General features: G+C 42.6%; 1 protein-coding gene across 1 annotated transcript in view; it reads left to right on the forward strand.

The window, feature by feature from the left end:
- The window catches only part of LOC141804257 (E3 ubiquitin-protein ligase Rnf220-like), a 167193-nt gene extending 145107 nt beyond the window's left edge, over window positions 1-22086 (forward strand). Inside the window, exons 4-6 of the mRNA XM_074688600.1 lie at window positions 3505-3590; window positions 7427-7586; window positions 20920-22086. Of these exons, the coding sequence (XP_074544701.1) occupies window positions 21424-22086 (663 nt within the window). The 5' untranslated portion in view covers window positions 3505-3590; window positions 7427-7586; window positions 20920-21423. The remainder of the gene's footprint in view (window positions 1-3504; window positions 3591-7426; window positions 7587-20919) is intronic.
- The last annotated feature ends 3521 nt before the right edge of the window (window positions 22087-25607 follow it).

The following is a 25607-nucleotide window of genomic DNA, read 5'->3' on the forward strand; positions in this document are numbered from 1 at the left end:
AAAAAGGGTCCGTTGGACATGGACAAACTGGACCATAATTGAAGTCTTTACCTACATCTTTTCCACCCTTGTAGCTATTGTCCTCTGTGATGGTGGCGTGTACTCTAGCTCAACAAATGCCATCAGCTTAAAGTCTTCTCCTCAAAACTTTATGGGAGCATATCTCTTGTTACCATTTGGATATTTGCAGACTGATCTTCTCGCTCTGATTTGGTCACAACGACGTGCTAACAGGGCTAGCAAATGACGTGATGTGAGACTGCCTGTTTCTATCTCACCCATTTCTCCTTGTGCTTTAAATACATGTGGTTAAGCATTGAATTAGTGTTTCTATGGTATGCAAGATTAACCCCACATATTTTGCGCTGCATATTAACTTAAATTTTTTTTGTCTAAGTACTTCCAGACATCACTTTTCTTGACTGGTATGTCGCAGGTGCAGCAGATGGTTCTTTATTTTTTGGTGCTTTTGCTTTGGGTGTAGTAATATATTTTTGGAGTTGCTGTAGCTACCGTTAAACAGTTGTTTTTGCTGAAATCTGTCTCAGTTTGCTGAAGCTGTGGCTGGAGAAGTTATAGGTTTATATCCCATAAATTATTTTTCTACCTGGTTTATTCAGTTTTGCAAAACAAAACGTTTGGGCACACATGTAACACTGTATTAGAGCTGAAACGATTCCTTGAATGATTCGAGGTACTCAATTACAAAAAATACTCGAGTAATTTTCTTCACCTCGAGGAATCGTTTAATTTTAGAAAAGATCAAAGAGTGGTATTTCAAATAGAGCTGAGGACATATTAAGAGTTTTCAGACCCCTCAAGCGACCTCTTATACAAAATAGCAACTAGCAACAAATCTAGCTTCTTTTCTGGAGTTTGGAGACTAATGGGTCATTCTACCATTTGGGTCCGCAACATTTGATGAGATGTACAAGGCACAAAAATGTGTCAAAGTGTGTTTACAGATTTTGGAGCTACCAAAGCAAGTGCTCTTATTGACATGCTGTATCAGGAAATTCTATTTCTTAAAGAGAAAAATTTTCATTTGAAAAACAACTGCTCTTTAACTAAACAAAAATGTATTTTATCCGATTACTTGATGGGATTTTCAGTAGAATACTCGAATACTAAAATATTCGATCGCTGCAGCCCTACACTGTATGAGTTGCCAAAAGCCACGCTTGCACAGATGCTTGAGTGACAAAATGTCACATAAATAACAGGGTCAACGGCAAGTACTCGAGTATGCAAACCAACCCCTTGAGACCATGTTAACTTTCAAAACTGAGAAACTGGTCTCCTGGGTCTGAAATCTTTTAAAGTAGAGAGTGGTGTTGTTAGAAGAGTTGATCCAGCACAATAATTAACATGCTCCTGACTTTGTTTGATTAATTTTAAAATGAGAACATGATCTTTATAAGGTAGTACAACTCTTCAGCTTCAACATTTGATGTGTTGCTCTTGAAGTATTACCAACTAAATACACAGTTAAAATGATTTTCAAACCATTTAATTCTGTGTTGCCTACCTGAAAGTCCAATCCGCTGCTCAACAAATTATGCACGACTCTTTAGATTAATATTATCAAAACAAGTATTTTGTATATGAACATGTTAATAACTGCTGTTAAATCAGCATTAATGGTGATGGACTTTTGGGGGGTTTCCTCAGCTCAGTCTCAAGTGAATGCTCAAGGAGCTTCACTTCTTTATACTTACACATTAGCTGCTTTTCTTAACCACCGGATCTGTTTCTGCAACAATATCTTTTAGATGTATTTATGTATCCTATAAAGAGTTAATGTGGTTATTTATCCAGTCTGTGAATGTTTTTGAGGCAGCCACACTTAGCTCTGTAAGTGACAAGTGGCACAAAAATCAGCATTTACATCACAGCAGCTTTAGACGGCACGCGGTGAAACATAGATGAAATTACCCATCCACTTCCCCTCACAACACTGCCCATGTATCACAGCCAGAACAAATACCACATAATTACATAATTAATCAGATCATGCGTGTTTCCTCTCCCTTCCTTCATTTTTTTCTTCTTCTTTTGTACAAGAGTCAAATGCATGTAATCACTTGTTCTGTAATGTAATCTGATCAGGCCCATGTAATTCTTCATTTTCCAACAGCTCCCTGGAGCAACGGATCTGAGAGGAGATGAATGTGGCCGAGTCTCTGTCGCTCCTCTCTCTGTCTCTCTGCTTTCCTTTCTCTAAACGTGTCTCTTTCTCTGTGGTTAACCGCCTGGCCGTGTAGCTGCTGGCAGCCGCGTCTCTACAAGACAAGATCTCTCCTTCCTTCCATCTATCCATGCTCCTCTTTCCTTTCCCCTCTCTTATTCCTTTTTCCTCACCTCCTACTGAAAGATACCCCCCTTTCCTTTTCTCCTTTAATCTCTCACCTCTTCTTTTCTTCTCCTCCTCTTCCCCAACAGTGGGGACACCAACCATCAGGTCCCATCTATCTGTGTGTACGTCAGCAATTAGAGCATCGTGGCAGCCAAATGCCAGCCATGTCCCCAAGCTACACACACACACACACACACACACACAGAGGGTATGCTCTGACAAAACAGCGAGGGAACAAATCACACCATAATTTATAATCTCGCTGCGCTAAAATCTCATTATATTACAGACATATGGATTTGGCGGCATTCACGGCTGGGAAGCCGGCGCTATAAATTCCACCAATCGTAAATTATTAAAGGAAAGATAGAAATGACCGTCCCCTGTCCAGATTAGCTGTAAATCACACTCAAACATGGTTTGTTTAAGGAATTAAGTCCCACGTGGTGTGAGGAACCTAACAGGGTATTACTTTAGTTGCAGGGGGGTGCACAGGGTCAAGTTTGCGCTGCCTTAAAATATCAAAGGATCACAGGTTCAGGTAGTAAAACAGACAAAGGTTTCCTCGTAGTTCAGCTGCCTTTATGAAAAAAAAAACCTGTAATGTTTCTCCTTCAGCAGTTTTCTTTTCCAACTGGATGCTGCTGTAGGGTTAAAGGAGAGTGCCTGAAAACAAAGCAAATAAAAGACATAAACAAAAGCAAACACAGCTGTAACAACCTCTCCACTCCGCTTGCCTCTGCTCAGCCCTCTGACTTCAGAGTTTTGAAAAGTAGGATCACATCTGAGGACAAACCAGGCCAAGCAGAGGTGAAGCCAGCAGAGAGAGGGCAGCCCCAGCCCTCTGTTGTCAGCTCCACTTTTCATTATCACTCTGTCATTCTGCAGGAGATGTCAGGGGTTTCATAACACAAGGACATGACTCAGTGTAGAGGGATGCTAAGAAATCTCCTGGAAAAGAAAACAAGCCCTGATGTTAACCTGTCTTCTGACACGCAACCCTTCCTCTGATCGCACGTCTGTGGAGGGAGTTCAGGGTGCAGCAGAGGATGACTTTTAGCCTGTGCTTAATATTTAAAACTTACAGGTTACCTACTTACTTTAAATGTAACCAGAAGGCCACAAATACGTGTTTTCTTCTCTTGCAGGATCATGTCATGCCACCAGCTGTTTAAACAAGAACAAAGGTTCGTCCAGCGAAAAATGCTGAGTTTGGCCCACCTTGGCTTTGTGGGTAAGTCCACATTTCCAGTTCTCCAGATTTCTACTGTACACCTTGAAATGATCACAAAGCGTGTTAAAAATCGGCAGCCATGATGAAGTCTTTGGATTCAGGGGTGGAATGGGGAGCCAGTGAAGGAGCTGAAGGATGGTGTAATGTAGGCTCTGGAGAACAAGTGAACAACAGGACAGCTGAGTTTTTCACACATTGTTTTTGAAGAGGGGATGCCGTTACAGTCATCCATTCTGGAGGTTTTAAAGGTGTAGATGAGTGTTTCTGGCATGTATGGGGCAACATGTCTGTACATCTGTCCATAGGTAGAGACTCTGTTGCATTGTTCATTATCAATCTGTAAACAGACTGAAGCTTTCACAGTATGCTTCACCACTCTCTCATCTTTCAGTGAAGACTAAATGGGACGAACATGTGAGAACGAGCAGTTTTTGAAAACTTTACAGGACTGTTCAGGGCCTCTTCTGCTCACTGAGACATTTTGTGGGCACCAGGAGCAAAAACAGCATGGCTAAGAGCATACTGAATATGAGAGATTTTTGTTTTAATTAATTTATTCTTATTTACGTTACCTACACAGGAATTCAGTCAGAGTGATTCTGTCATTTTAAGAGACACAGAGATTCCTGATACCCAAACAAGTTAATACATTACAAAAACAGTATCTAAAGAAATAATCTTATAATCATAATAATCATTAGCTCAGCTGGCAAAGCTTGAGTCCCATGTAGATTATAATTTTCATCGCAGCAGTTGACGGTTAAACTCCTGGCTTCAACCCTTTGCTGCATCTCCTCTTTAATACATTTCTTCTCTCTTTCTCAGCTATTTTGTCTAGAGAGACATGGTAGGAAATGAAGGCTGGAAAAGGGGGGAAAAAAAAGTCGACAAAAACTGTTTAACACCTGATAAAGACAAACACTTTTCATGTGTTTGAAAGTCAGAAATCCTCAGCAAGAAGTATTTTATTCTCTTTTCTGAAGTATGAGGTGGGAACAGTAAAAGTTTTAGAAAGTTTTTGTGTTGAGAGCACTAGAAATTAATTCCCATTACCCACCATGCTTTCATTGGTCAGGCACAAAAACGGATATCTTAGACAATAAAGGCAAACATGTGTTTGCATGATTGGATCACTTTTTTTTTATCTAGATGTATAAAAAGTCATGCCTGCCACACACAAATTTAAGGACACTCTTCCTCCCATAACATCATCACTTCTAAAGTCTTAAAGCTTTAAGAGAGTAGAGCAGAAGCCTGAACATTGAAACAGGTGCTATCAAAGTGCTTCCTAGTCAGCACACACAGAGGCAGCATTAAAAAACATCAGAGGGCCGGACTAAAGGCTGCCATTAGACTTTGAATGGAAAGGGATCTAATACATGGATGGTCCTCTTCCTCAGTCAGCCCATTGACTCCAAACTGAGCCTATTAGCAAGACAACACAGCACTAATGGCACTGCTAGTGCTGCTGCTGGCCCTCATGTGTGTGGAGACCACCCAGTACACACACACACACACACACACACACACACACACACACACACACACACACACACACACACACACACACAGGCCTTTTCACTTTTCCCACGCTGTTGTTACCTAAAGCATCAGTGTATTAAGGAGTGAAGTCAGGTCAAACTGTGAGACCCATTTGAAACTTACACCTTGTAGGATGATGAAAGGACAAAATTGAGGAAGCAATTAGCTCTTTGGACTTGGGGTTTGATTTATTTCTATAAAAAGTTATAAATTTATGTTAAATGCTTACTGTTTTCCTGCATTTGTGAAATTTAAAGGTCTGTATGCATTAATTTCAAGACAATGTCATAATGTTGAAAAAAAAGTAGTATTTCTTTCCTTTTAAGAGTCCTGAAAATGACAGAGAACTGCCTTTAAGAAGACAATACTGATGCAAACACTACTCGTAGCCCTACTTTTTGTTTGTGTGACCTAAGGTTTCATTTTTAACAACACATTGTTTTTTCTTCTCTCGTTCCACCATAAAAAATTAAGTCTCTTTCACCATTTCCTCAGCTGCTCCTTTGTTCAGAGCCTCAAAACCACAGAAACAACTTGAACCATCAACAGAGGCCTTTAACTTTGGATGGTCAGTGACCCAAAGTGAGTGAAACAGGAGAATAAAGGTTTTTTAAAGCTGGTCGTGCTATTGGTCGTTTCCACTGATGACCAGCAGGGGGTGTAGTGGGAAGGAAGACAGTAGTTCTCTCCTCGAGTCTCATACACTGTCACGCCTCAGAAACACACAGACATGCAGTCTCTTTCGGCCAAGTCTCAAACTACATGTCCCCTGAAAATGATGAAATATTCTAGGTGTAATAGTTCGAGATACAACTCAACTTTGCTCTTTTTTTTCCTTTGCAAAAATCAGCAGCAATTTGTTCATTTCAGTGCTGAATTCTGCCAGTTTAAGTTGTTAGTGCTCCTATGGTTGTATTTTGTGTGCGGACACTAAGATGCAGTTGTTGATTTTGCAAGGGTTGATAAAAAGGGTGTTCGGTCACAGTTTTATCCCCTGGTCTTGATTTCCTTGTTGAAATGGGGGAATGTGGCAGTTAAAAACCAATATTTAACTCTTTTTTTTAGTTTCGATGGACAGTTAATAATAGTCTATCTAAAAATATTGGTAAAACGTTTTATTGGCTTTGAGGTGATCTCAAAGCGCTTTCTGGACACAGAGGAAATGTTCATCCTGGAGTATTTCGGTGCCTCGATGCCGGGACTTTGCCACATAGCTTACACTCCTTCTGTTTCACTAACTTCTGTCTGTAGTGCGCACTTTATAAGAGTGTCTGCCAGTCCACCTCTTTTTGTTAAGAGGTGGACTTCATTGGCTTTATGGTGAGCAGTCTCTCCAATGGGTGAAAGAGAAAGGGAAAGGAGGGAGAGAGTGAGAAGGAGAAGGAGAGAGGAGGGGGATAATTCATTCACTTTGCGCACAAAGCGCAGTGGAAATCACCCAGGGGAACGACACAGCAGACCGAGGGGGGAGGCAGGAGGATGAGGGGTTATGGGAAACAGTGTCCACACGTACTCACGGACAAATATGCATTCAGTTTCACTCTCGAGATGTCAGATTTTTCTCGAAACCAGCTTTCTTGAAGTTGAATTAGAGAAACAGAGTTGCATATTGATTTTAATTCGTCACTCTTGATCTTATCTTGCAGATGAACACATACAAACTGATAGGAGAGGACGCTGTGTGATGCTGATTCTTTTAGGGGACTAAATGATTCAGTTGGACAGAAATAAAGATATGTGGGGACTCTTTAAACTATCTTCAACAAAGATTTGGAAGAAGTAAAGCCTGAAGTACAAGTGTGTTTAATGGAGGAACAGACAGTCTGTGTGTCTGTGTGTCAGTCAGTCAGTCAATGAGCGACCCGAGCGCTGCGCGGCAGCACTGCACCTCGGAGCGCTCAGGACACCCCTCCCTCCCTCCATCCCCTCATCCTCCCCCACACTCCCCGCTCAGCCTCGCGCAGCCCAGCACCAGCCTCACACACGTCGCTGTAGAGCACTGTGAGACCCCCCTCACCCAGCCCCCCCTCATCCCCTCACAGCACCACTGCCTGCCACCGTGTCTGCGATCCTGCGCTCCTTCTCACCGGCTCCACTCCTCTCTCCTCTCACTGATCGTCCCTCTCGGTGTTTCAGCGGAGGGGCTGCACGCGCGGTTGCGCTATTGATACCCACTTTACTCTGTGTTTGTGGAAAGTCAGCCTCTCTCTCTCCCCCTCGCTTACTCTGTCCTCCTCTCTGGCTGCGCTTTGCTAACCTAACAGGGAGGTGTTAACTACTTTTCTTCCACAAAGCGCCTCCCGTTATCTCCGCTGCCGCTGCGCAGGACCCAGAGGGGCCAGTGCTGCTGAGATTCCCACTCCACAGAAAAGTTTTTCCGTTTGTTGTGAGGATAAAAAGGAAGCCGGAAGCCGAGGAGTCGTCTGCAGAAGAAGCGGATTCTACCGTTGCGATGTGAGTAAAACTGTCTTTTTAGTTGTTGTTGGGTTTGAAGCTTTTACAGTTTGTGCTTTCACGCCTTTTTCGCGTACCGCCGCGTCTCTCTGTGCTGGAAGCGGACTTCGAGTCGTATCAATAAACTTTCTTTCAGAAAGTGCGCTCTGCTCGCTGTGCACGCGGCGTTTCCACGAGTAAAAGAAATGTTATTTAACGGAAAAAAGTCACGGCACGGTTCGTCCCCGCTTGGACACAGAATTACGCATGTGCGCGTGAGTACGTGCACGTTTGTAAATCTTGATACCTCACTGAGAAGGTGTGTGTTTCTGCTCGCGCGCGTGCACATGCGAGGTTCCCAAATAAAGTGTCTTCCTGAAAACACTTGTTTTAGGAGAGTGCGCGTGTCAATGCCATTACGCATACATTACCATACACATTCACATGTGCAATATCCGTGTCCTTCAACAGCCTCACGACACTACCACCAATGTATGAACTTTTTACAGCTTCAGGGATCGTTCTCTCTTTACTGTTAGGGACGGCAAGTGTTGGCCTTTCACTGAAAGTGATTTAAACTTCAATAATTTTCAACTCTCATGAAAAAAAAAATAGAATTTATAAATTTACCTACAGCAAAGAAATTGTGTCCTATTTCCACAGTGATCTTCATCAACTTAAAAGCTGCTCTACCATTTTTCACATAGTCTTGGGAGAAAAAAAGTAATTAAACATATAGGCTCGCTTTACTTTCAGTATTAAAACAGTGAAAGGACAAGGGATTGTGGTTTAAACTGTTACCACTAGTAATGTCAGCTCCAGTTCAGTCATGCTGTAATGATGCGGATTTTAAGGACTCTCAAAAAGACTGAAATAGAAATGCATGAAATGCTTGATTTCTAATCTTTATGAATAGATACTTGTTTTAATATGAAAAGTTAAAATCAAATTCCAATTAACTGATAAAAACAAATCTCCAAAACTTGGAGGAAAATAGATTATGGGAAATGCTACATGACCCTGTCTCTGTGAACGCGTGTGAACCAAGTCTTCTCTAATGCGCAACAAATTATTCTCAGTTTCTCTCAAAGACAAATAGACGGCTTGAATTTAAAAAGGAAGCGACTGCTGCGCGTGCGTGTGCGCACACACACATACAGACACATAGACAGTAGGGAAACACCTGTTAACTAGGGAGCCACTATAATTTACATCCTCCCCCTAAATAAGCAGTGTTGAGCCAGAGAAGGTCCCGGGGGCCCTTCTGCTTCCAGGCCGAGCACAGTGAGCCAAAGTCGGCTCCCCGAAGAGTCAGGTCCCGCTGCTGCTGCGTTGTTTTTCCCACATACAACACTCACTCTTTTAGAAGGTTTGTAGCTTTTGAACGTGCTCCAACAGGATAAGAAAACATTATTACACTTAAAAAAAGGCTTTTAATATACTGTAAAATAAGCCAAACAACTTCGACTTTATGGTAGAAGTTTGACGGCACCCTTACCATTTTTGTTTTATTTTCTTTCTTTGTAGTATTTACTGTTTTTATGTTCTTTATATTTATGCTGTTTTACATTTAATGCAAAGTATCAGACACAGATCTCGAGCGCTTACATATTTTACAATAGTTTCTAAAAAAAATACTCTGGAAGTATTTTCTTGGTGTTTCCCTCATGTTTTGTATCTTCGCTCGTGTGCTCGCCTCTTCACTATCCTCACCGCAAATTAAGTGTCCAACTGAGCACTCGGCGCACGTGCCCGTATCCGCGCGCTTTGCCACAAAAAGCTCCAACTCTCCAAATAGGGAATGATAAAATTAGCAGCGTGGGGGAGAATGTTGATTGACATTTAAGTGGTTATTTCCAGTTTAAAAAAGTCCTCTCAATGCCAGAAACAAATCGCGCGTAAAAGCACACTTTGGTGCAAAGGTGCGCGCGAGGCGGGTCATTGAACTCAGCGCGTTGTTAAGATTGAATTATCGTTCCTTAAAAAAATCATAAACCCTGGATCCAGGTCCAGGTCCAGTCAACCCAGCGTGATGAATCAGTTCAATAGATTTTATTGATTGTCAGATCAACCAGCCCTGACTCCTTCCAATCAGCCGAGCCTGATCATTTTCAAGCACACAGTAGAAAGCAGTCATTTTCTCCTTTTAGGGGAGACATCTGCACAAGATGAGAGATTCAATTCATTTAAACATGTTCAAATGATATCATGGAATAGATGAAGTGCCGTATGTTGTGGATCATTTTATTTGATTTATGTCTTACTAAAATGTCCTGATGAATTAAAGAGAGCACTGTAATTGTACCTTTAGATTTTCCGGACTATTTCTTCTTTAAGTGGTACATTATTTTATTTCATTGATATCAATGCATTTATTGAAATTATCCTTCGACGGTTATATAAATATATATGGTCTCCAGTGGTGCACGATTTCTCACAATGAAGTGTTGGAGAAAAATCAAATCGAATTATTTATGTAAATGTGAAATTAGGGATTGTTAATTTTCTAATTGATGTATTTTTATGAATGCATGTTAATAATTTTCAAATATGCACGTGCTATCAAAATGTCGTTTTTAATTAAAGGAAAATTAAAGCTTTTTTATTTATTTTAGCAACAGGCACGAGACTTAACATCTGCCCAAGCGCGTGGTGTTTGAGGCTCTTACCGTCACATCGATGCCTCCTTCCGTCACTTTCTGTATCATTTCATGATTTTCCGCTTCAGCTTTCAGAGCTCAGTGATTTATAGGCCGCGCATGCAACAACTTAAAATCGCTTTTTGCACATCACGTTCACAAGCGCAGAGAAATCCTCTTATATTCAGTAAAATGTTGGCTTGACAGTCTGATTTATAATCCTGTGTTTGGTGTTTTAATTACAAGTTTTTATTTATTTATTTTTTTTATGAGGGTTAGATTTGACAAACTCTGCCCCGGAGGCCCGATGGAGGGAAACTTAGTGATAATGCTTATTTACAGCCTAAAAGGGGAAATAATTTTAAACAAAAATAATAACGCAGTCCTCCAAACCAAATAGAGCAGAATCTGACTTTTTTGTGTGAATTAAACGCAGACTCTTATTTTTGAATCTCCCCTGTGACAGTTTCTGTCCTGTATTTATTTTTCTCACTTCTTCATTTGGGCCTCGTCGTCTCACTCTCTCTCCAACCTCCCTAAGGAATTGTCTGCACGCGCTAAAAGAGAAAAAAAGTGTCGAGGTTGGAGGAAAAGTAGCAAAAGATGATTTATTTGTCAGCATTTTCACCCCCCCTCCTCAACCTCCCCCTTCCTCTTCTTCGTCCTCCTCTCCTCTCTGAGCTGTTATTGCTCACCATTGATCTCTCGTGCTGCTCTCCTTTGCGCAGCCAGGAGTGAACTAAAATTAATGTCCGTTTCACACCTCTGTGCCGGATCGATAGCCGCGGGGGGGACAAGTTTATTTTAATTTAGACCGGGAGATGCGCCGCGTCCGAAATGACAAAAACGTCCAACCTGCTTAATTATCAGGAAAACTAGTTTACCATCACTATTATCACGGCGTAAGCAATTACCAATCAGCTGATGAGCTGCTTCAGAATCATATTCATTCAAGAGAATTAACAGCAGGAGTTATTTGTTCCCTTGTTTTTCAATGATTATCAAGTTTAGTTACCGCCACTTCTTAGAGGGGCGAGGATGGAGCCACCAGGAAGAAAAATCAAAAGCTGAATTCTCTTTAGCCGCAAAGTTTTTCTTTCCAACTTTGATCTGCCTTACCCACTAACACATTTTAACACGTCTGGACAATTATCAATTCAGATTTATTCAAAACGTTAATTTATGCATCTTTTTCGGGAATGCAACTTTTTAATCTTTTTTTTTTGTTTTTGCATATTAATGCGTCTTGACGCGCGCTCAAACATTCCCCTCCACCCATTCTCTCCCCCATAACATGACACTGATAGTAAATTAAGCATGGATCGCTCAGTCGCGACTAGTTTGATGACCCCCCTCGGTCTATTAAGTCCTATCAATATGCACTAATTCCTCATCCTTTATTAAAACCACAACCAACTCCTCCACTTCTTCTCCCTCCCTCCTCCCCCTTCCTTCGTCACCCCTCCTCCGCGCGCACGCGTGTACGTGTCTATGGATGTGTGTGTGTGTTACTATGTTGTTGTGCTAATAAACATTACATGCGAGAGCTAATTTGACATGCAGCCGGTAATTGAAATAAACGCGTCGCCGGTAAATAACAAGTGTTTGAACACGCAGACATGAAGAAGAGGCTCTGCGGAGAGGAGATGCGTCGTGCGCGCGCTGCATCCTAAAACTTTCTCTTATTGTTGTCTCGTTACCGCTCCTATAATCACCGTAATTAAGTGCGAGGAGCCGGATGCGATCGTTTAATGGCGGAGATATTGTTGGGCTGTCGCGCTGATCAAACCAACCAAATGTTTTTCCTCTTGCTGAAAATTGCAGCCTGTCCGCAACGCAGATTGTGTTTTGGTGCAATTATGATTGATTTGTGTAATATTCCGTGTTTGAACTGCATGCAAAGTTTTTATTTGATGTTTTTCACACACTGAGAATTTCACGTTTAATGTTAGTCATGAATTCAGCTCATTTTACGGGTTTGTTTTCAGGAAAATGCTCAATTTAATTTATTTCCTTTTTTAATGTTTCAAACATGAAAGTAACTTTAATGTGAAGATTTTTTTTCTGCTTGATTGAGTGGCTGCAAAAAAACTTCATGCTGGTCTTGTGTTACATCATGTAGATGGCAGAGAAAAAAAAAAACTTTGATATTAATGGAAAAATAATTTACAACAAACTGAGCAGAGTTCTGCAGCAGTCCTGAGATCTTCCGCTGATAAATCCTCCTCCTTCATGCAGACACAATGATTTCTTTTATTGATGACAGGAAAGCGGAGTAGCTCATGTCCAGTCATTTTCTATTGGAAGGAAATCAGTCCATGCAGGGACTGCAGCGCTGTGTTTAATGGTTTGATTGCATTGGAGCAGGCAGCCTCTGGTAATGCCGTTATAGGGGGAAATATCACTCGGAGACGTTATCGGCAACAAGAGAAAGTCAAAGAATTAGCCTAATGGGGGGAGAGGAGTTGTGTCGGATGTCAGATACTTTCTATTCCCCATATTGCTCCGTGTCTCTGTCTCTATGTGCCGATCTATCCTTCCCCCCTCCTACGCTGCATCATAGCTCTCTCAGGTTTCCCTCCTTCATTCGTCAATTACACTGCGAGCCATATCAAAAGCCCTCCTGCATGGAAAATAAGCTAATATTCACCCCCCTCTTCTCTTGCACACACACCTCCCCTAAAGACACTGTTGGTGCATTTGCGTCCATCGATTGCACACAAGCAGTATTCATGAAGCCTGCTTATCATTTTTCTCTGTGCAGCCAGGCAGGAGACTGATACAGGCAGCCTGATCTGACCAAACAGTGCATGATACCTTCAGGATCACACACTTTTCTGCATGTGCAGGACCACACACATGCAGTTTAATACCCACACTGCACGCTTGGCAGCTTTTGATAAGCCAACATAAAGATTTTTGTTGTATCTGCGACCTTTGGCCTCCTTGCAGAGTAGAACACAACATTTCCCGGCAGGCATCAAACACATTTCCCATTATTCTTATGATCATTATTAACTCCACAAAAGCGGATCATTACAGCAGAATCCGTAAGTGAAAACAGCAAACCTGGCAACACTTCTTCCTTGTTAAACTTGAGCTAATTGGCCTGCACTCACTTGCATGCAGCCTGCAGCAACAAACTGGCCAGCCAGCCGCCTGTCTGCCTGCCAGCCGGAGAGATTAGTGGCTGCTGTTGTACACGCCGGCACAGCACGGCAATAAAGAGTCATAGCAGGGCGGCCAGTGCCACACACACACACTTAGTCACAAACACACACACAGATTGAAATCTGTCACCTGTCGGTCAGCAGGAAGACACAGGTGTCATCTGTCAGAGCTGTTAAAATTTCAAGCATGTGCAGCGTCTGTAAAAGACGAGAGTTTCAGTGTTATGAGTGAAACAGAAACACGTTGATTTGAGACAAAAGACGATTTTCAGTTTGCAGTGAAGGCCGTTTCTACTCACCGTTAGATCCAGTGCTGCAGCAGACACAGCCTGTGCTGCTGCATAAATCATGCACATGAACATGTTTATCTGAATAAAAAAGAGGCCTTTTCTTGTTATTCTGTCCTTAGTTTTGTAGCAATCAATGCAAAGTTATTTGATCAGCTTTTTGTGGTTATTGGTTGGTGCTTTATGACACTTTCAATGAAAGAAGATTCCATTGTGCATAAAAAACAGGCCAAAAAGTGTCAATATGATATTTCTGGGAAACAAAATGCTGCAGAATAATGCTGAAATTTGATTTAGCATTCATCCAGAAATACACCAAGCCACGCAACAGTGTGCTTTTCCCATTTAGCCTTGTCCGTACCAGGAATTAGCTGGCCCCTCTCTGAACCGGGCCTCATTGGTGCTGCCATGAATAGAAATCCCTGCCACAGGTCAGGGCCAGCGTCCAGAATGATTTCTGTCTGCCAGCCATGGCTCTGTCTCGGACATCACAGACGCTTATGTGAGAAGTAAATCCTCTTATTTTTTCCTCCAGGAGTATTGCTTTAATGTCACAGAGAGAGTCATGACAGAAAAATGACAAAAACATGTCCATCTTCTACTTTTGTGCTTCCAAAAAACACAAATTGGTCGAGTTCTCCAAAAGACATTTGTCATCGGCTGACTGCTGCACAAAGCGTGGATGTTCTCCGGCACAAGCTCGTCCAATCCTTATTGATTTTGTTGCTGAATATTGCCTGAGTGTCATTATCCACCTCAGGATGATGTGTGTGTCTGTGTATTATCAAATCTTACTGTAATCATTTTTTCAGCGCTCATGCATGTGTCGGACGTTAACTGCAGCAGCTGTTGGCTGAGGCGAGTAACCAGGTTACAGATTTCATATCAGAGGCAGTGAAAGAAAAAAGGAGGGAGAAGGAAAGAAAAGAAACATGAGATTGGATGTTTGGAAGACATTTGGAGACAAAATTAGGGTTTTATCACCGGAAGAAGAAAGACAAGGACAAATAATATGAGAAAGGAGGGAGAGATAGATGTGTGTGATTCTTATTCACAAGGACATTTGAGCTTCGCCTCCCGGCCAGACATGAATGAGTACATTTCAATAGTATCGACTGTTGCTTCGGACATCGGACACACACGCAGATACACACAGATACTGACGCACAAGCACAAACACTGAGGCCTGTCTTGAATACTGAGTGGACCTGAGAGCAGGTTAGGCCACATTCTTATGCTATAACACACACAAACACAAGAATGCACGCAGCAGACTGGCAGTTTACTTTCTTTGCACCTCTCTATCCGCGTGGCATGGTGGTAAATATTTAAAATCTCTGAGCAGAGCTTTAAATAGAAATGTTGTCTTTGTCTTTTGGCTGATGGTGAAGGGAAACTTTAAAGCGGTACAGTTTCCTCTGCAGTGCTTGAAATATATTTGCTTTCTCAAACCCTTATCCAGTAATGAGCCTTTTTTTTCCATTTGAAGCAAAGATTGAAGTTTTTTGTCATGTGATCATCTGTGCACGTCTTTGCCTCATATCATTCCCCTTTCAAAATCTACAGGCCACTAAACTCTCAGCAAGGCCTTTATGTGTGTTTGCATGTATTGTTATTTTCATCAATGACTGAGTCACATCTAGGGATTCAAAAAAAGTTGCAGCTGAGTCTTAAATGTATTTTTTAATTTCAGAAATAAGTATTTTGAGGCTAAATTTTACCCCCAATGAATGTCTCTTGAGTTAATTTCTCTAATTCAGCTTATTAGCCAAAACTTTGCCTGTTCAAATAAATATAACCCCATAAAATATTGCCATGGTTGATCTTTAAGGTGGGTAAATCACACAGTTTTGTTATTACCCTCAACATAAGATGTGCCAAAGCTTTCAAGGGTGAAAAACAGTGGGAGAGAAATGTGGAGTAAAAGGATGGCCGAGGCTGTCGAGAGGCTGTAAATTTTCAGGGCTGCTGGACATTTTGTTCTCCGGAGAATTTGTCTTCTTTTACCAACATACTTAAGCTTCCTCTTATCGAATACTAAATTCTACCTCTGAAGTGGGTATTTGGATCATTTTACATAAATTTGGGCTGTGCTGCATTAAGTTATAATTTTCTGGAAGTGTGTTTTCTCCTTCAAAGTCCTGTATGGATGATATGCTGTGTGTGAGTGATAGTGTGTGTGTTCAGCAGAGATGAGATGAACGACACAGCTCGGCCTGTCTTGTAATAAAAGTAAGAGTGGCACTTTCACGCTTGTCAACAATCTCTAAATATATCCATGGACCGGGAAGAGTGTGTATACACACACACACACACACACACGCACACACACACTAACTCAGACAGGCCTGTGGTTTTGACTGCTATTCTCTCTGTCTCCATTAGAAAAGAGGAAAAAAAACGACTTCAGCTGCTTTGCTTCCCGACAGTCTCAGCAGTCAAACACACACACACGCTGACGTGTGTGTACACACAGCAGTCACAGCCGACAAGACATTTTTATAACAAAAATTGGATTCCTCTGCGTTCGTTCCTCTCTAAAACTCAGCAGACACAGTGGAAAACTCGATGTGACAAGTTTCAGTGGCGTGTTGGAACAGCAGAAGCGTCGGTTACACACTCAAAGCAGCCGAGCGAGAAAAATATTTATTCCGAGCAGTCGACACAAAGGACGGCTTCGATGAGACGGGCGCTGGTTGTCAGCAGTGTAGTTATTTGTATCCCATTTTAGCCTTCACTTTTCTGATCCTGACACTCTGAGCTTCTTATGTTTTTTTTACCCTCAATTCTCCATCAAAGAAAAGATCCAGTGTAGCACCCAAAAACAAAGACAGTGAGGATAACAGAGCACTATTCCGGGTTACAGAGGTATCTTCTGCCTGAAGTGAGATCATGTTTCCATAAAGTCACCATTAGAATATGTCTGATTTCTCCAAAGACTTAATAACATCCAGTCATCACCTTAAAGAAGAGTAATTATGTTTACGACCACATTTTCTGATAATTTTCCATAAATCTGGGACTTCTCCCGCAGCCTCATCTCCCAGCAGCTCGTGTTTCCTGAGTGAAATTTCCCCTCAGAGTGATGTTAAGGGACATTGTTGTTGACACCACAATTTCACCGACTGGTATAACGTTGTCACTTAAAGTGCAGATTTGACGTGAAACGCCCCCCTCACACTGTTTGTATTTAATATCGCGCCGACAGCTGTATCATTCTTGCACACTGTAATCAAATTATGACAGCGCGGTAAATGTTCCCCTGTGACATTTTCTATTATAAAATGCATATAGCCAGCGTCAGACAATGTGTGGGTGGTATCCCTGTGTGGCAAATGGGATTGTAAGTGGCACCGAGTGACATTATGAGTGTGTGCGTTACATGTAATTGCACTTGTATACTGATGATATGCATAGGTGGATGTCAGCTGGAGTTATGACTGTTGTTTTAGAGATAAGGAGGAGGAACATGTCCGACGTTTGGCAGCTGGATGACACTTCTTTGTGTGTGATACTACAACTTTTGTTAACCACAAACCACTTTAATTTGCACAGCTCATAATTATAACAACAGTTTTCCTGTGATATTTTTCAAAAAGGTCTAGCATGTTGGAAACATGGATGTTGTCTCTGTGACGTCACCCAGTGATTTCTGAAGAGGATGATCACCATCCTGGAAATACTAACTTGTTGCTAATCAACAAACCAGGAAATCAAGCCACCTTACTAACAGCTACAAGGCCCCTTTCAATTAAACCAGCTACAACCCTGACTGCCCCTGATTCTGCAACACCCTTAACCTCAATAAGAGGAAAACAAGAGGAAACTCACTCTCTTAATGTCATAATAATTTAAGTGACAGTATGGATATGAACAAAAAGGGTTAAGCACAGAGCAACAGCTAAAACGCTCCTAAGGGTAGTTTTCTAAAGGCCTCACATATGTATTCGAGTGTGTGTTTGTGTGTGCGTTTGGTGTGTGAGTGTGTAAGCATGTGCCACAGGACCACCAGGCCAGAAGGCAGCCAGCTTGTGTCAATCACCAAGGGAGATGAAATTTGTTCCCCTTTCTCTGACATCACACCCTCCTCTCCTCTCCTCTCCTCTCCTCTCCTCTCCTCTCCTCTCCTCTCCTCTCCTCTCCTCTCCTCTCCTCTCCTCTCCTCTCCTCTCCTCTCCTCTCCTCTCCTTACTGCAGACGTACTCTTACTCTCCTCTTCTCTTTTTTATCCTTCCCTCATCCTTCAGCTCTTGTTTCCTCACCTCTAACACTTCCTTCTTTCCTCTTTTCCCCTCTTTTCCTCACTCTGTTTCTTCCTCTGTTTCTCCTCTTTTCTTGCTTCATCCCCCCCACAACTTTATCTCAATTTTATTTTTTTCATCTCTCCCCAACTTTCTCTTCTTCCCCTCTTCCCCTTTCTTCTCTTTTTTCACTTTCTTCCTCCTTCATTCTCTCTCAACTCCTTATTTCAGTACTCTTGTCTTCTTTCTCCACATCTTATCTTTTCCTCTCCTAACTCTCCTCTCCCATTCCTCTTCATCTTCTCTTCTCTTCTCTTCTCTTCTCTTCTCTTCTCTTCTCTTCTCTTCTCTTCTCTTCTCTTCTCTTCTCTTCTCTTCTCTTCTCTTCTCTTCTCTTCTCTTCTCCCCTTGTTACCTAACGCTGCCTTTCCTTCTGCCCCCTCTGCTTTCTCTTCACTTGTGGCCTGTGAGGGAATATCTAGTGTCCTCTTATTGGATTGGCTGCTTCTCGTTGGCGGCCTCTTCACTCGCCGCCCCCTCGGCCTGCTGGGTAATGATAATAAAATTGAAATATCCTGGTACTTATCAGTGTATTACCTCGCTATCAACACCTCAGACACACTTCTGCTTTAGAGGTTACGCAGGAGAAAGTGTGATCTGATATACAGCAGCGTGAGCAGAGAGAGGACACCGGCTGAGAAAGTGAGGAAGACACAGAGGGAGGAAGAGGAGGAGAGGGAGGAAACTGATAGACAGAAGGAGGGATGGAGAGAGAGAGAGGAAGACAGTCAGGAGTTTTGTCAGGGCTTCATTTTCAAGGTGCTATTTCCAGGATGGATTGCAGGAGGTAGGGAGGGTAAAGAGATTGTGAAAGGAGGAGGAGGAGGAGGAGGAAGAGAGGCGTGTAATATGACTCTGTGGCATCTGTCCAGACCAGAGGCGTGTTAGCGTAAGCCGTCCTCAACACTCCACACTCCTCTACTGTACATTTGCGGTAATGTAAAACATCTCACATCTCCTCATCTCTCTCTGTCTCTGGGCCCTCTCCTTCCTCCTGGCAGTTGTTGTTGGGCCGTGTGTGTGTGTGTCTGTGTGTGTGTGTGAGAGCCTTTGTGTGTGTAGGAGGTGGGGGAGCGTGCCAAAGCCGAGATCAGGTTTGGAAATTGATTTGAATGAGTGTTGTGGACAGCTGATAGCTATAAAAGATTTTCTCCTTTCATTTCCCAGGGAGTTTCTCCTTTGATGTTGGCTGCTAGTCAACGCAGCTTTGAAGCTCGTCTAGAGCGGGCTCGGTCCGCTATTTGATACTGTGTGAGTTTGTATTTGTTGAGTGTTTATGTGGGTGTGTGTGTACATGACTTCACGCTTGACCTTATTTGAGTCTCACTGGGGGTTTAATTCTGATGGCAGCCGTGACTTTTATGAGGGGACACCTGAGAGTGACGGGTTAAAAGTGCAAAATGTCATTTACATTTATCTGATTGAATAAAACTAGGTAAATTACTTGATAAGTTATTTGCATGATCAGATTTTTTAATCCAAAAGATGTTCAAAAATCCTCCAAACGCTCTCATAGAGTGAGCACATCTCCCCCTCCTTTACATCTTTACATACTGAAAGCTTAACAAGCGCGGCACCTTCAAATTGCCCTTTGGGGATAAAATCTCTGAAATGTTATTTTGTCGTTTCATCGCCTCCCTCTCTGCGTTCCTTCGACCGGCCAATCGCACAATCTGATCTAATCCCCGGGAGGGAAGATTCTAGTCTGTTGCCACGGATGCTGGGGGGTCGTGAGGTCAAGTACGGCTAATTTATTCACTCAGTCAGATTTCCTCTGGCTCGTGGATGGCAGATGGAGAGGTCTGATATGATATCACCCATCTGAATCACCCAAGGGAGGATGGAGCAAGGGAGGCAGGAGAGAAGGGGGGAGGGCATGATGGAGGGATGAGGGGAGAAGAGATTGACAGGAGAGATGTAAAAAGAAAGATAGTAAAAATTAGGAAATTAAACGTGGTTAGACAGACGGATAGAAGAGAGGGTAGCATATAGCCTGCAAGAGAGAGGAGCGTGTTCGCATCACCGAGTCTGGTGTTGAGCTGTAGATCGAGCCACACAGCCTCTTATCAGACGGGTGTGTGTCAAGGAAGTGTAAGTGTGTGAGTGTGTGTGTGTGTCCTTATCTTAAGACAAGTGGTTCTGGTCCAATAAGATCCGGGGAGATGGTAGGAATAAGCGGCTTAGACCAAGATCTGAGATGCAAGGAGGGGAGAGGAGAGATCGCGCAAGGGAGATGAGAGGAGGAGATGACTGAGAGAGGAGAGGAGAGGGAGAGGAGGGGGAGATGGCCAGATTAAGAGGATGGAGGACAAGGAGGGGACATTTGGAAAGAGATGAGACGTGGAGGGCTGTAGAGATCGGAATGGAAAGATGTGATGTGGAAACAGTTTGGAGAAGTTTTTTAAAGAGCAGGCGGGGAGAGAGGGAGAAGTTTGGGGTTTGAAATAGTTCTTGGCTTTTTGTCAAAGGGCAGGGATTTACAGGATTTGATCAACAGTGTCAACTTGAGGACACTTTTTCCCAAGAGGGTCTGAATTTGTGGCTTTAACAACAGGGTCCGCTTAAGAGCACTCAGTCCCCAAAGGTTTTGACTTCAAGCCTCGGCTCTCAGAGGCTTCTTTATTAGAGAAATTTCCACTCTGCTCCTCTCCTTTCCCCCAAGCACAGACCGAGAGTAAGACATTGATCTTTGTCAGTTGAAAAGCAAAGTGCCGCTCTTTCTCTGAGAGTACCTGTCATTGGAAAAAATGTGGAGGTCTAAGGGGGACGGGTGAAACAAAGGTTGGAACTGGATTGTGGATGTTGAAAGAGGTGATTTCAGGCAACTTTGTCTGTGCAGATATTTTGGAAGTTTGGCTCTGTGAGATAATCTGAGATTGACAAGTTGTTCTTTTCTTGCAGTGAGCGATTTTGAACATTTTGCTGTGAAACTGAACTTTGTGTTTGTATTCCCTCAGTTTGGCCACTCCAAGAAGATGAGGATCGAGCTTTGACGACCATCGAATGTCCACCTTCTGCGGACCATCTGACGACAAATGCTACCAAGGTCTTTGACTGATATTTTCCCGGGAAGACAAAGCTCTCTGAGATGTTTTACTGAGTCTATCACCAGGACTGTCAAACTGTGAGAAGTCTTTGAAGGACTGATCAAACCTAAGTGTGCTAACTTGTTGAGGGATGATCTGGACTGAACTACCCCTGAGAGAGTTTGGTTGGAAACAGACTGATTAATCTGAGCCTCTACGAGCTGAGCTGAAGTTGGCTTTGAAGGCTTTGTTCTTCTTAACAATACTCCTTGTCTGGTTTCCCTTCCTTCAGAAAGCCAAGTGTTTTGCGTCCCAGACTGCCTCACTTCATCAGACCCTTTCAAAGGGTCTTGGACAGTGTGAACAACTTTAGTTGTGAGGAGGCTTTGCCTTCTCTTTTTCACATTGTTGGGACCTTTTTCCTCAAATCTAAACATGGACCTTCACAGGGCAGCCTTCAAGATGGAGAGCTCCTCCTACCTCCCCAATCCCCTGGCCTCTCCAGCCCTCATGGTCCTGGCCTCCACAGCTGAAGCGTCTCGGGATGCCTCCATCCCCTGCCAGCAGCCACGCCCATTTGGCGTCCCAGTTTCTGTAGAGAAAGACGTCCATTTGCCATTCAATAATGGCTCTTACACTTTTGCATCAATGTACCATCGCCAAGGAGCAGTACCACCAGGATTCCCCAACAGGGACTTTCCTCCGTCCCTCCTCCACCTCCATCATCAGTTTGCCCCGCCTAACCTGGACTGCTCGCCCATCAGCATGCTGAACCACAGTGGCGTTGGCGCCTTCAGGCCTTTTGCTTCACCTCCAGAGGATCGGGATGGGGCACCAGGCGGGTATCAGTCTGCCTTCACCCCAGCTAAACGCCTCAAAGGCTGCCTGGACGCAGACGCTTCACCCCACCTGAGGTACTCCGATGCAGAGGGGAAAGAGTATGACTTCGGTGGTGCCCAGATCCCTCCTGGAGGCTCCCCAAGCAGCGCCTTGAAAGCAGTGGAGGACAGTGGGAAAAAGATCTTCGCTGTGTCCGGCCTCCTGTCTGATCGAGAGACTTCCTCCAGCCCTGAGGACCGCATCGAGCGCTGTGAGTAACGAGTTAAAGCTTTCAAACTGAGAAATCTACCATCAAACTAAACTCTGCCAACACATGGGCCACAGACACTCAGTAACACACAAACACAAGAGTGAAAACAACACAGTGTTGGACACAGGCAAGCTCTGTATCACTGACAAATATGATTCTGAGTCCTGTTTATTTTATCTCATTTGTTTTGGTTTGGCAAAGGGCAGAAGTTCACCATCGGACTTTGACTGCCTATTTGAGGACTATCCTCTGTACATGAGCACCCAATTTAACACCCAGGCTAAATCTGTTCACCGACAATATGAGTCTTATTCTGTCTTCCTAAAGACTCACCATATTCCAACCCAACAAGGTTGAGGGTTTGTAGCTGGTTGTAAAATAACTCCTCAAGACACTTGATGTCTCTTTTGCATTCTTCCCTCAAATTACAATCTTGTTTTGGATGACTTGAATCACATAGGCAAAAATCACTGTTTTGATATTTTCTTGCAATTCTGACTCAGATTGATTTCAAATAGATGAAGAAGTGCACAAGATACCCAAGGCACTATTTACTTTTGCATTAATCTTGTATTGCTATTTAGCAATAGTGATACAAGATGCACAAGGCTTGGTCTGGAGCTGGTTGTTAAAATATAAATTTAAATTCTGGATTGTGTAAAGACAAACATGTTAGCAGTGTCAGTGGGTTTGTTGAATGCTTCAGACATCGGCAGAGCTAGCAACACCTGCCTTCAGTTTTCCTCACGTCAATGGTCACATGACTGTGTTTGCCTACACTGCAGTTGAGTGAGTCGACACCTTCAAAGAACTCAGAATCCATTATCAAAATTGAAATATTGTTATTTACACATCAAAATAAGATGCCTACATGTCAGGCCCACAAAAAATTAGGTATTGAAAACTCATTTATTGTAAATGGTGTCAACTGTTGGTAGACTAAACGCGTACATTCCTTATCTGCTCTGATGTTCAGACTCTACCACAATGCCAAAGCCCAATATGTGCAGGATTCTCAAACACTTGGAGAATTTATCCAACTATTTATCATTTCTCCTGTTACAAAAAGGTTGAACTATCCAAGTGGGACAAGTGCAAAAAACCCCAACTGCGAAACAAACACAGCCAAATCTAATTCTGCTTCTCAAATTAAAACCAAAATACAATTTGTTGTAATTTGTGAAAGAATGCAAATTTTCACCCAGCAGCATCACACAGGCCAATAAACAATCCCATCCATGTTTTCTTGTCATCATCTCTCCTGGCTTCCCCGATCAGTGTTTCTCAAGCCCACAAGCTCCACTGGTCACATTAGCATTCACCAGTGGAAGGATGCCATTTGGCCCTCATGCACTGGGAATCTGATTAGTGTGTGTGTGTGTGTGTGTGTGTGTGTGTGTGTGTGTGTGTGTGTGTGTGTGTGTGTGTGTGTGTGTGTGTGTGTGTGTGTGTGAGAGTGTGTGTGAGTGTGAGTGTGAGAGTGTTAGAGTGCGTGAGTGACTGGTTCAGAGACCGGCCATGCTCTTTGCCATCAGCATTCATCATAGCTCCACGCTGGCAGCCCTGTTGCCAAAAGATTTACCCACATACCCAAAACCTTGGCAGACCGTGTGTGTATTGTGTGTGTGTGAGAGAGAGAGAGAAAAGGGAGGTGGGAGCAGGGTTGTGAGAGCTCTGAACACAAACATGCAGGCATCCATAAACACTCTTCCAGACGCACAAACAGCTCTCAGCATTAGCACCAACATCTCCTACACATGTCAACAAGCGGATCCCAGCGACAAATGAGGAGAGAAAGACAGACAGAGAGACAGAGACGGGTGTGTAGTGTACGATTTAACTGAAACAGGAAGTCTCTTTGCCTTTATCCGTCACTCCATTGTTTGTCTTCCATTCATTTTATCCATTTTTAGTCTTTATTATCTTTTTTCTCACTTTTATTCCTCGTCTAAATCTTGTGGTTGAAGGAGAGCCTGTGTGTGCATGTGTGTGTGTGTGAAGGATGCATCCTTGATGGAACACATGAGGGACAGAGGCGACGACCTGAGACTGATCCGATAAAAAGACCACCGCAGGAGAGACAGAGAGGGTGAGAAAGAGAGAGAAAGAGAAAGGACTGGGGAGAAGGAAATTGGGAAAATGACACCCATCTGCTGACTGCTTAGATGGATGTTGAGGACTAAGAAGGAGGAGAAAGATATCAAAGAGTGCAGAAAATGAGAGACAAAGGAAGATGAGGAGGAGATGGAAATGTGGATTTGGAGCCCATTATTTTCTCATTAGATCGCTGGTTTAAAAACATTTGTTTGCAGTTAAAGTACACATCTGGCAGCCTCAAGAAAGCTGTGACTGTCACTAACATTTTGTCCCAGTTATTACTATATATTAGCAAGCACTAAAACAAAGTCCAGGAATAGAATAAGAGATGGCTACAGGGCTCCTGTGCTGTCTTTTGGAACGGCTGAATTTGTATCTAATCAGGTTAAATCTTGGCACAAGTATCCTCCACCTCTACCATAGGCTTCTAATGCAATTGGATGTGCACAGGCACTGCTTACAGCAAAGAATTATGGGTTCTCCTTCACTGGTTTTGGCTATCCAGTGGAGGCGTGAAGAACAAACAACACTTTGGTGCATTCCCATGAGGATGGGGATCTCGCAGCTTCACACACACATTAGCTAACTAGCAGCTTCCGCAGAGCTTCACACATAGCTGGAGGAAGTCTCAGACAGGAAAGAGGCGGAGGATGTGTTTGGTATCATGATCAGATATTCTGCTACGAGAAATTACAGTGAAAGGTAAAATGCTTTTGAATAAATGAGGAAACACATGAAAGTATTCAGTTTATAGACTTCTCTTAAATACGTCTGATGCAAGTTTATTTTAATGGAAATTTCAAGGCTGCTGGAAGTGCAACATGGCTTAGTTAATCTACAATGTGGCACTGAACTCTGAAACTATTTTTACTATTAAAGCTTCATCTCAAGAGAACAGTCACTATTGGTATTGTCATATTTCTGTTAACTGATCAAAACTAAACAGACTCGTTTTAACGAAGTACATACCAGTCTTAGCTACAGTGACAGGAAATGTTCAAAATAACAGTTTTGGAAAGGCATAGTGGTGTATCATCATCATTATCATTATCAACATCGTCATCATATTTATTGGCAGACTCAGGAGTCCATTAAAAAAAAAAAGCAACAACCATAGAAATAAGTAAAATAAAAACACAGGGTTAAAACACATCAAGACTGACATCATCATCAATATTATGGAACACATCTGTACCTGTGTTGCACAAAGATGACTGGTTTTAAACAGAACTCTGACTGGGATTTGTCAACATCGGCATCATACTCTTATTAATAAGGAAGCAATTACATGGAAAATACAATAAAAGAAGATTGTTTTATTTTCGTGATTGAAGTGAATCTGTCTAAAATTTTGCACATTACAGAAAAGAAGAAAAAAGAAATCTAAATAAGTTTTGAAAATTTGCTCATTCTGGTTCAGTTTCCACTCATT

This window comes from Halichoeres trimaculatus, unplaced genomic scaffold, assembly GCF_033239565.1.
Source record: "Halichoeres trimaculatus isolate MK-OKI-2021-1 unplaced genomic scaffold, fHalTri1.1 fHalTri1_scaffold_15, whole genome shotgun sequence".
NCBI classification, from domain to species: domain Eukaryota; kingdom Metazoa; phylum Chordata; class Actinopteri; order Labriformes; family Labridae; genus Halichoeres; species Halichoeres trimaculatus.